Below are 12,456 nucleotides of genomic sequence, written 5' to 3' on the forward strand. Positions count from 1 at the left end.
TGGAGTGTGGTGGAAGAGGGGAAATGGGGTGGGTGAGAGTGGATTGTGGTGGAAAAGGGGAAGTGGGGTGGGTGAGAGTGCTGTGTGGTGGAAAAGGGGGAAGTGGGGTGGGTGAGAGAGCTGTGTGGTGGAAGAGGGGGAAGTGGGGTGGGTGAGAGTGCTGTGTGGTGGAAGAGGGGGAAGTGGGGTGGATGACTGTGCTGTTTGGTGGAAGAGGGGGAAGTGGGGTGGGTGAGAGTGCTGTGTGGTGGAAGAGGGGGAAGTGGGGTGGGTGAGAGTGGAGTGTGGTGGAAGAGGGGGAAGTGGGGTGGGTGAGAGTGCTGTGTGGTGGAAGAGGGGGAAGTGGGGTGGGTGAGAGTGCTGTGTGATGGAAGAGGGGGAAGTGGGGTGGGTGAGAGCAGAGTGTGGTGGAAGAGAAGGAAGTGGGGTGGGTGAGAGTGCTGCGTGGTGGAAGAGGGGAAGTGGGGTGGGTGAGAGTGCTGTGTGGTGGAAGAGGGGAAGTGGGGTGGGTGAGAGTGGAGTGTGGTGGAAGAGGGTAAGTGGGGTGGATGAGAGTGGAGTGTGGTGGAAGAGTGGAAGTGGGGTGGATGAGAGTGGAGTGTTGTGGAAGAGAGGGAAATGGGGCGGATGAGAGTGCTGTGTGGTGGAAGAGAGGGAAGTGGGGTGGGTGACAGTGGAGTATGGTGGAAGAGGGGATGGGGTGGATGAGAGTGGAGTGTGGTGGAAGAGGGGAAATGGGGTGGGTGAGAGTGGAGTGTGGTGGAAGAGGGGGAAGTGGGGTGGATGAGTGTGGAGTGTGGTGGAAGAGGGGAAATGAGGTGGATGAGTGCTGTGTGGTGGAAGAGGAGAAATGGGGTGGGTGAGAGTGCTGTGTGGTGGAAGAGAGGAAGTGGGGTGGATGAGAGTGGAGTGTGGTGGAAGAGGGGAAATGGGGTGGGTGAGAGTGGATTGTGGTGGAAGAGTGGAAATGAGGTGGATGAGTGCTGTGTGGTGGAAGAGGAGAAATGGGGTGGGTGAGAGTGGTGTGTGGTGGAAAAGGGGAAGTGGGGTGGATGAGAGTGCTGTGTGGTGGAAGAGAGGAAGTGGGGTGGATGAGAGTGGATTGTGGTGGAAGAGGGGAAATGAGGTGGATGAGTGCTGTGTGGTGGAAGAGGAGAAATGGGGTGGGTGAGAGTGGTGTGTGGTGGAAAAGGGGAAGTGGGGTGGATGAGAGTGCTGTGTGGTGGAAGAGGGGGAAGTGGGGTGGGTGAGAGTGCTGTGTGGTGGAAGAGGGGGAAGTGGGGTGGGTGAGAGCAGAGTGTGGTGGAAGAGAAGGAAGTGGGGTGGGTGAGAGTGCTGTGTGGTGGAAGAGGGGAAGTGGGGTGGGTGAGAGTGCTGTGTGGTGGAAGAGGGGAAGTGGGGTGGGTGAGAGTGGAGTGGGGTGGAAGAGGGTAAGTGGGGTGGATGAGAGTGGAGTGTGGTGGAAGAGTGGAAGTGGGGTGGATGAGAGTGGAGTGTTGTGGAAGAGAGGGAAATGGGGCGGATGAGAGTGCTGTGTGGTGGAAGAGAGGGAAGTGGGGTGGGTGACAGTGGAGTATGGTGGAAGAGGGGACAGGGTGGATGAGAGTGGAGTGTGGTGGAAGAGGGGAAATGGGGTGGGTGAGAGTGGAGTGTGGTGGAAGAGGGGGAAGTGGGGTGGATGAGTGTGGAGTGTGGTGGAAGAGGGGAAATGAGGTGGATGAGTGCTGTGTGGTGGAAGAGGAGAAATGGGGATGGTGAGAGTGCTGTGTGGTGGAAGAGAGGAAGTGGGGTGGATGAGAGTGGAGTGTGGTGGAAGAGGGGAAATGGGGTGGGTGAGAGTGGATTGTGGTGGAAGAGGGGAAATGAGGTGGATGAGTGCTGTGTGGTGGAAGAGGAGAAATGGGGTTGGTGAGAGTGCTGTGTGGTGGAAGAGAGGAAGTGGGGTGGATGAGAGTGGAGTGTGGTGGAAGAGGGGAAATGGGGTGGGTGAGAGTGGATTGTGGTGGAAGAGGGGAAATGAGGTGGATGAGTGCTGTGTGGTGGAAGAGGAGAAATGGGGTGGGTGAGAGTGGTGTGTGGTGGAAAAGGGGAAGTGGGGTGGATGAGAGTGCTGTGTGGTGGAAGAGAGGAAGTGGGGTGGATGAGAGTGGATTGTGGTGGAAGAGGGGAAATGAGGTGGATGAGTGCTGTGTGGTGGAAGAGGAGAAATGGGGTGGGTGAGAGTGGTGTGTGGTGGAAAAGGGGAAGTGGGGTGGATGAGAGTGCTGTGTGGTAGAAGAGGGAAGTGGGGTGGATGAGAGTGCTGTGTGGTGGAAGAGAGGGAAGTGGGGTGGATGAGAGTGCTGTGTGGTGGAAGAGAGGGAAATGGGGTGGATGAGAGTGGAGTGTGGTGGAAGAGAGGGAAGTGGGGTGGATGAGAGTGGAGTGTGGTGGAAGAGGGGGAAGTGGGGTGGATGAGAGTGCTGTGTGGTGGAAGAGGGGGAAGTGGGGTGGATGAGAGTGCTGTGTGGTGGAAGAGAGGGAAGTGGGGTGGGTGAGAGTGCTGTGTGGTGGAAGAGAGGGAAGTGGGGTGGATGAGAGTGCTGTGTGGAGGAAGAGAGGGAAATGGGGTGGATGAGAGTGGAGTGTGGTGGAAGAGAGGGAAGTGGGGTGGATGAGAGTGGAGTGTGGTGGAAGAGAGGGAAGTGGGGTGGATGAGAGTGGAGTGTGATGGAAGAGAGGGAAATGGGGTGGATGAGAATGGAGTGTGGTGGAAGAGGGGAAGTGGGGTGGGTGAGAGCTGAGTGTTGTGGAAGAGGGGAAATGGGGTGTATGAAAGTGGAATGTGGTGGAAGAGGGGGAAGTGTGGTTGATGAGATTGTTGTGAGGTTGAAGAGGGTGAAATGGGGTGGATAAGAGTGGAGTGTGGTGTAAGAGGGGGAAGTGGGGGTGGATGGGAGTGCTCTTTGGTGGAAGAGAGGGAAGTGGGGTGGATGACTGTGCTGCTTAGTGGAAGCGAGGTATGTGTGATCGATAAGATTCACTTCGTTCTTGAGCTACAACTCCCACTGACGTTCACTGTATGCACAACAAGTGGGCTTTTACGCATGTGACTGTTCAGTTTTTACCCCGCCATGAAGGCAGCCATACTCCATTTTCAGAGGTGTGCATGCTGGGTATGTTCTTGTTTCCATAACACACCAAATGTTGACATGGATGACACTGAGGATTTTTAACGTGCATATCTGATCTTCTGCTCAGTCAGGCACAAGCAGGTCTGAACACATGTTGACCTGGGAGATCGGAAAATCTCCACCCTTTACCCACAAGGCGCCATTACCGAGATTCAAACCCGGGACTCTCAGATTGAAAGTCCAACGCTTTAACCACTCGGCTATTGCGCCCGTCATTCTGTATAATGAAAAGTGATGCTTTATGCATCAGTGAGATGCACGTGTGTGGTCGACATCGCTCTAACATCTCCAAAATTCAGAGCAGAAATGAATGCAGAGACGCTTCCACACCAAGGCAGTGACCACATCCCGGTAGTTTTCAGTCTACAGAAACTGTCAGATAAACCCTGTATGAAACCGCGTGATCCATTTCAGTATGAAACCAAAGAGACAACCGTCATCGAAAAATTAAGACGCAGAAGAAACAAAAGAACGGCACCGAACAGGATGCAAACTATTCAGCCCCCATGGTGGAATACCGACACAGAGAGAGCCTGGATAGAAAAACATGCAGCTGTCAAACTTTGGCAAAAAGAAAGAACAACACCATCTCCGGACAAAGATATTGAAACAAAAATGAAAGAAAGAACTAAACAGTTTGAAATCATTGCTCAAGAGGCCAAAAATGACAAGTGGAAATAGTTTTGCGAGGCACTCAGTTATGACTCAACATTGACAGAGTTCTGGCAATTTTATCGTCGCATGGAAGGGAAAACGTGCACAACAACAACCCCAGACATAGTAGACACTGACGGAACCAAGCTTAAGACAAACGAAGAAAAAGGATCCGCCCTGCTCAAACGTTTCATACAACAGTGCGATCAAAGAAACTTAGATGAGATAAAGAAATATGTTCAGGAGTTAAACCAAACCCTTATGCAGACTGGACCTGATGATGACTTGACAATAGGTGATCTAAACGAAGCAATAGCTAAATGCAAGAAAGAATCAGCTCCTGGCCCAGACAAAGTTCGCTACTCGGACATGAAGGAATTATCGGAAGAAGACAGAAGCAAACTTTTCAATCTATATCAAAACAGTTTCCACAATGGACATGTGCCGGAGGACTGGACACACAGCGTCTTAAAACCCATACCAAAACCAGGAAAGGACCATCATCAGGTAAGCGGATACCGGATCCTAACCATTGCTGGAAAGCTCATGGAACACATGATAGCCAGGAAACTTGCAAGGGATCTTGAACACAGGCACATTCTCCCTTCAAATCAAGGTGGGTACAAAACAGGCAAGTCCACATGGGAAAATGCAGCTGCTTTTGCATATGGGGTGTATGAAGGATTTCAAAGAAAAGAAGAAACACTAGCAGTAGCAATCGACCTTGAAGATGCCTACAATAAAGTCCAGTTTGCGCACCTCATGGAGCTGCTACTAAGGTATGGAGTAAGTTTGACACTGACAAGATGGATAGCAGCAGCGCTTCAGGAAAGAACCGTCGTCCTACGCCTCGGAGATTGGATGTCTGCACCTTCTAAACTATCCATGGGACTGCCACAAGGGTCTCCGCTCTTTCCTGTCCTCTACAATGTCTACACGAAGGGCCTTGCAGACTTAAACAACAATGGAATTGCTCGGGTGCTTAACCTTGCGGATGATGGCCTGGTCTTCAAAACTTCGAAAAATGCTCAGGAAAGAACTAAAGCCGTCCAGAAACAACTAAACAATATTGCTCAATGGTGCAAAGACACAGGATCTTCCATCAATCCAGCGAAAGCCCAAACGTTGCTGTGCACCCTCAACAACAAAACCGCGAGCAAATCACCACCTTCTGTGTCATTCGATGGGATTCAAATTGAGAAAACTGAATGCCTACGCTACCTAGGAATACACTTCGACAGGATGCTGACCTTCAGAAAACATACGGAAAATACTGTTCTCAAATGCAAAAAGGGCCTTTCAGTCTTAAAAGCAATGGCAACCAAAGGAATTGAACAACGCCACCTCTTCCTGCTATACCAATCACTCGTCCTCAGTGTGATCGACTACGGACTTGGGCTAACAACACCGTCTCAAAGCAACCTCCTAAAATTAGAAAGAGTACAAAATGAAGCTATGAGGCTGATCCTTGGAACAACAAAAGACACGCCCACAGAAACCATGCGATACCTGCTTGACCTTCCTTCAGTGCAGGCCAGAAACAAGTTAGAACAGGTCAAGACCTACTTCAAAGCATTAGAAAACCCTCAAAACCCACTGCATGACGCAGTCAAAGAACCAAAAGGCAGCCGTCTAGGACGAGGAAGATCATGGATGGGGCAAGCAGAAGACACAATCCAGCTAGTATGCCGACTACAAGACCTGAAAGAAACAAAAGAATGGGAGAAAACCCCCGAAAACCTCAACCATCTATTCAACACAGTCATTTCACCCACTCTAGGAAGACATTGTCGGGAATGGCCAGAGGGCAAAACTGATGCGGAAGTGAAGCTACTTATAGAAGAAAACAGTAAAGAAGAGGACATCATCATATACACAGATGGCTCAGTCACCAAAGACCAGTCTGGTTGGGGATTCACTTCGAAACAAAATGGAAAAACAATTTGGGAAGAGAATGCTGCCTACAAAGTCACAACCTCCAGCCTAACGATGGAAGTTGAAGCTGTGACACATGCCCTCCAGTGGCTATCGTCCATCCATACGCCCGGAAACCAACATGCCATGATTCTAACCGACTCAATGAACCTCATACAGAAAATTGAAAACGGAATGGGAAGCCCAGAGTGGCATAACGCAATGCGCAACTTTCAGATTAAAAAACTCACATGGTCATACTGCCCGGGACATGCAGGTGTTAAGGGAAATGAGCGAGCTGACAGACTTGCTGGTAACGCAACACCAACGAGCGGCCTACATCTAGGAAAATCGGAAATCCTCAGAAAAGTCAAAGAATACCAAAAAGAACAGGTACAAGGCCATCACACCATCGATCGCCTCAAAGAAATAGAAGCAGAGAGAGGGAGCGGCCGCAAGTCTAACATGAAAGGTAGAGCACGATGCTTTGCAAATCAAACAAATATCGGCATCATTTCCAAACCAACATTGCGCAAATTTCTTCAAAACGGAACAGTCTCTATGGGCCCTTCCAAATACAATAAACTGAGCAACACACTAGACGCCACGTTCTTGGCATCAGAGTTCTTTTCCCATCCCTCTTGCGGCCAGTCAGTGGCAGCCTCTGTGCGTGTGTGTATGTGTGTGTTTGTGTGTATGTGTGGGTCTGTGCTTTTGAGTGCGTTTGTGAATGCGCGAGAGTGAAAGTGTACACAAGTGTCAGGAGAGATATGTGTACGTGTGTGTGTGTGTGTGTGTGTGTGTGTGTGTGTGTGTGTGTGTGTGTGTGTGTGAGGGGAGGTGGGAGTGCGGGGGGAGGTGGGATAGAGGATGAGGTATGTGAGTGTATGCATGCCTACACTGTGGGAGCAACAGGATATTGGAACGTATATATATATATATATATATATATCTTTGTATGTTCGTGTGTGGGGTTGGGGGTGGGAGATATGGGCGTATGTGTGTGTGCTTGTACAAGTAAGTGTTCATCTCTGTGAGTATGTGTTTGTGTGTGTGTGTGTGTGCCGTGGAAGCTGCGATACGTAGACTAGAAATGAGTGTGTGGAGGAGGGGGTAGAGGAGGTGCAAGGTAATGTGTGTGTGTGTGTGTGTGTGTGTGTGTGTGTGTGTGTGTGTGTGTGTTGGAGCTCATGTACGTTTATATGTATTTGACTGTGCTTTCATATGTGCTTGTACAAGTAAGTGTTCATCTCTGTGAGTGTGTGTTTGTGTGTGTGTGTGTGTGTGTGTGTGTGTGTGTGTGTCGTGGATGCTGCGATACTCAGACTAGAAATGAGTGTGTGGAGGAGGGGGGTAGAGGAGGTGCAAGGTATTGTGTGTGTGTGTGTGTGTGTGTGTGTGTTGGAGCTCATGTACGTTTATATGTATTTGACTGTGCTTTCATATCTGTGAAACTGCATGTTTGGTGCATTTCTGTTATGCATGTGTGGGTGCATGTGTGAATGTGTGTCTTCATGTTTTACATTTATTCGCTTATTTATCACCATTGTTGTCTTATTTATTTATTTATTTATTTATGTTTTATTATTATCATTTTATTAGTATTACTAATATTATTACTACTACCTTTTTTCTATATTATAATTATTATTTATTTATTTATTTATGCAAGCTTATCTCTTTTTTTTTCTTTTTTCTTTTTTTCTCAAGGCCTGACTAAGCGCGTTGGGTTACGCTGCTGGTCAGGCATCTGCTTGGCTTGGCAGATGTGGTGTAGCGGATATGGTTTTGTCCGAACGCAGTGACGCCTCCTTGAGCTACTGAAACTGAAACTGAAACAAGGGAATCCCTACTGATCCACTGCACTTCAGATCGCTGTCGAAATCCATGACAGCATACGTTTGAAGACGTTGTGAATCCGCCGAACAACGTTTTGTTGCATCCGAAGCAAATGGAATGGTTTGGCACGAGATCGAGGAAACTGTAGCGTGATTCAAAACAAAACGAAACAAATCACATCAAACTGGAATGTACGGAAGTGAAACGCGGACGGAGGTAAACACAGAGCTCACCTGTGACCCGGAAGCAGTAAGCAAAGTAGATAATCCAGCCAATTACGTGCGAGTTCGCGAGAATTGATTGAGTTTCTGTTCGACGGACGACGAAAGAGTTGTGAAAGTCGTCACAGGGCTGAGTCACCCTCTCCAACAACGCAGCCCTCTCCGAAATGAGACATTAGTGTCTATAACAGAACCAAGACTGACCCCGGCCGACAAGCCATCAACAATGCCTGCCAATAGCGCGCCGCTGACACGGCTCAACGCTTTGACTGTGCCTCGGAAACTGATTGTGCAGGCCAATTTGACTGGCTCTCTTTTCCTTATCCCTTCTGCGAGGTTATGTGAATTATATAATTGTGCATTGATTTTAGATACTGTTGAATAACAGCTGGTTTTAACCATGTACATCGTTGTTTTAATTATAGTATGGTACTAGTTTTCATCTGTTCTCTTACTATGCTTATCGCTTTGTTGCTTTGTGATTACTATGTATGAGATTAATTAGCATTAACTTTGTATTTACTGACCCGTTCCAGACGGTCGTAAAAAGCCCAAACTGAAACAGGAAAAGAACTCGGCGAGAGAAAAACAAGGGAAACAAAAGGGAGGTGATTACGTACCCTACTTCTCTGGAAAGAAAATCAACCAGCAGTGCATTTGTGGAGAAACGTGACCAACAACTGTCACACGATGCACTGAACGGAATGCAGTGACAGTATTGGGTGTATACTGACTTACCTGTGTTAGGCCAACGCTCAGCTTATATCACAGATTGATATAAGTTTACAGTTGGGCCAACAACAAAATGAGACTGAGCTGTCGTATTATCAATGGTTTCCCCATAGCGATGGGAAATCATTTACAGCTTATAGTCTGTTGTGAAGGACTAAGACTCTCAAAGTAGGAGGCAAAATTGCACTGACGCTTAGTGCTGCAGCAGTGGGGGCTAGCTGGCCTTTGGGAACCATCCCAACGCCAACCGTCCTAAAAACCGAGAGAGTGGGGATGTAACTTGGGCACGGGACACTGGCTCTCCACTACAATCAAATTCTAGCCCAGATAGTCTGGAAAGCAGTTACCTCTGCTGTTCTGATGGTCATACATACCTGTGTATCCATTTTATTATATATATATATATATATATATATATATATATATATATATATATATTAAGAAAGAAAGAAAACTTTCGAGAATGTGCCGAACTACATATTGATGATTCTGGTTTGTTGCTGGACATTGACGCAACAATCTCCAACAAAATTGAACAGTAACCCGCAGATCGGAACGCCTTTTATCCAGCAAGCAAGGCAAGTGTAACGCACTGAAAATCTACCAGCGGATTTATTCTCTTTCAGGGCTGCTAATAAATCACATATGTGACACAGAAACATCTACAAAATCACACCAAAACAAGAGAGGCAAGGCCTTCAAGACTCACATGTGATATGCACTTAAAAAAGATAAATAAAAATATAAATGATTGTTGTTGGGGTTTTTTTAAGTTCGTTAAAATGTGTAGTGTATTTTCTCGGCGAAATAGTCTGCTGCTTTTGCGTTGAATAATCTAATTAAATAAGTCAGCATTTATGTACATGTGCCATTAAAAAAAGAAGAGAAATCACCAGCCCCGTCTTTTCTCTGTACAGAAACGAAACACCGCAGTGTGTTCTCCGGCAACAAAGTGTGACTGTGAAAGTATTAACTCGTGCCAGTGAGGCCCATCGAGCTCAGTAATTTATAAGCTCAGTGGTGACGCACACAGAAATGAAGGAGATAAAAAAAAAAATCAAAAAAATCAACCGGATGTTGACACAGGCCAAATCACAGTAGGTATACTGGTCAGATTTTATGTAACAAAGATGTTTCGGAGAAAAAAAAAGATATCCTCAAAGTCTGGAGAAAACTTAAAGTAATGAAAAAAGTGTAAATCCTTCTGTTTACAACATATTATTTGAAAATAAAGATTTCTCAACAGTTTTTGAAAAAGCTGAAGCATTTGCAGATGTTTGCAAAATTCAGTTGTATATAGGGTTTGCCAGACAAAGAAAGACTTGTCTCTCTTTGTGTGTGTGTGTGTGTGTTACTCTCTTTGTCTCTCTCTCTCTTTGTGTGTGTGTGTGCAACCAAAGACAGGGTAATGTATTTGTTGTACACAGACAGAATCTAAGATGGGTTGGAAACTTGGAGAAAGACAACTGAAGCATGAAGATCACTTCTTTTTTCTTCTTGGTCACAGAGTAAAGTTCTGCGAGTGCTGCAACTGAAATAATTTGATTTTTTTTTTCAGAGCACGGCCAGTTTGTGGATGCTGAAAGAAAAATTACTGCCTATATCAGTCTGTAATAATGTCATGTCAAATAACGGCTCACACACGCACACACATTTTTTTTCAGGATGAACTGTGACAGGGGAGATGATAATTGGTTTTGAACATTTTTATACACAATTACAATTTTTTTTCCCAGCGGCTGGCTGTGCATGAAGGAGGGAAGGATTTCCGCAAGGGGTCTGCCTGTCTCCTGGAACTTCGCTGCACTGACTGTGGGAAGCTAGCAGCTGACTACACATCAAAGAAAACTGGCACTGTCCACACAGGCTACGACATAAACAGACGTTTCGTCACAGCTGCTACCACCAGTGGCTGCTCATTCTCCCAGACCAAGAGGCTGTGTGCATGATGGGCATGCCTACACCGATGAGTGAGCCGATGTGGTATTTCTACAAACAGAAGTTGCATTTGGGAGCAAAACGCGCAGCTGATAAACATCTTCAGGATGCGGCTAACCAGGTGCGACGGACCTATGCGGACATGAACACTGGGCTTCCTGACAGTCAAGGCATCCTCAATGTGTCGGTGTCAATTGATGGCAGCTGGCAGAAGCGAGGACATTCTTCACATAACGGATTGGTGACCGTCATTGACATCATCACAGGGCTGATAATTGATTTTGTGGCTCTCAGCAACTTCTGCCAGGTGTGTGAAACTGGGCCCAAACCTGACGATGAACGCTATGCTGACTGGATGGAGCAACATCAGGACAAGTGCCAGAAAAACATCAACTGCTCGTCAGGTGCCATGGAGATGGAGGGGGCTGTGCGGATTTTCCAGCGTTCTGTGGAGCTGCATGGATTCAGATACACGGAAATGCTGGGCGATGGCGATGCAAAGACATACAAATGTCTTACCGAGGCTGATCCATACGATGGCTACCCGATAGAAAAGATCGACTGTGTGAACCATGTGGTGAAGAGAATGGGTACTGCACTGCGAAATCTCGTCCAGAAAAGGAAAGCCCAGGGTCAGCCAATAGGTGGACGTGGCAAGCTGACAGATGTGAGAATAAAACAACTCACAAACTACTACGGCCGTGCCATCAAAGACAATGCTGGAGATCTCGAGGCAATGCAAAGAGCAGTGTGGGCTAGTTTTTTTCAAACACTAAGCAATGATGAGTCGCACAACCACTCTTACTGTCCTGAAGGTACGTCATCCTGGTGCTTCTTCAACAGAGCCATAGCCTCCAACACACAGCCAGACACCCACAAGCACCCACTCCCAGCAGAAATCGGAGACGCACTGAAACCTATCTACCACAGGCTTGGGGACCCACAGTTGCTTCGTCGTTGTCTGGCTGGAAAGACCCAGAACTCCAATGAGAGTTTCCACTCTCTGATGTGGAGTGTGTGCCCCAAGGAAAGGTGGGCCAACCTCCGCACAGTGGACACTGCCCTGGCCATCACCATCCATAATTTCAACCAGGGATCTTCAGCCCTCCTGTGTGTTCTGGCTGAGCTGGAGCTGCTGACCACCACCACCACCCAGCAGTTTGCAGAAGAGGAGAATGTCAGCAGGCTGAAAAGTGCAACCAGAAAAAGCTCTGCAAAGGAAAAAGATAAAAGAAAAAAGATTGACGCAATTCGCCGCCGCGAACGACAGGATCAACAAGAGCGGGAGGGCCTTGTGTATGGTGCAGGGGAATTTTGAAGGTATTTCAACCTTTTTCTGATTCATTTTCAGACTCCTGTGATGTGTGTAAACATTGCATGCAACACAAGTGAATTAATTCCAGATTGCAGTCTGAATACCAAGCTCAGAAACCTGCTGAAGAAAATACAATCTTTGAAAGCAAATTTCTCAAAACTCGTGTTTTTATATATGTAACGAATTTGGTATCCCTGTAATTTTGGTTTGAGAACAGCTATTGATCTGAAATTTGGCACACGAAAGTAAAATTGCCTGCTGAGTGCAATAAAGCTATTCAAAAGAGTGTATCTTGGATACTTTTTGCTTTGTTATCATGACAATGACCTACTTGTGATTAAAAAAAAAATCACCTGTAATGGCATGCATGAGGTATCTAAGTCAGGTACTAATCAGTTTATTTCATGGCTTTATTGCACAAAATGATCTAAGAGGAAATCAGTAAAACCAAATTAGGGCATGAGTTGAATTAAAATCAACCTTAGAAATGGGAACAGAAGACGCTAGTATTATTTCGAGATAAATAATCATAAAAAAATTAGTAAAAATATTTCTACCCCATGTATTGACACAAAAGTTTGTGTGATGCATTCTATTGGTATTTTCTTTATGTGTGCCAAATTTTGTGACTGTAGCTCCAATAGAAGCTGAGAAACAAAAATGCCCCGAA

At 46.8% G+C, this 12,456-nt stretch overlaps 1 protein-coding gene across 1 annotated transcript in view; it reads left to right on the forward strand.

Moving 5' to 3' along the window:
* Window positions 1-7,933: 7,933 nt before the first annotated feature.
* Window positions 7,934-12,456, forward strand: part of LOC143285612 (uncharacterized) — a 32,846-nt gene continuing 28,323 nt past the window's right edge. Inside the window, exons 1-2 of the mRNA XM_076593009.1 lie at window positions 7,934-8,137; window positions 10,270-11,772. Coding sequence (XP_076449124.1) covers window positions 10,479-11,772 — 1,294 coding nt within the window. The 5' untranslated portion in view covers window positions 7,934-8,137; window positions 10,270-10,478. The remainder of the gene's footprint in view (window positions 8,138-10,269; window positions 11,773-12,456) is intronic.

The sequence above is a fragment of the Babylonia areolata genome, chromosome 9 (genome assembly GCF_041734735.1).
Source record: "Babylonia areolata isolate BAREFJ2019XMU chromosome 9, ASM4173473v1, whole genome shotgun sequence".
In the NCBI taxonomy this organism is placed as follows: Eukaryota; Metazoa; Mollusca; class Gastropoda; order Neogastropoda; family Buccinidae; genus Babylonia; species Babylonia areolata.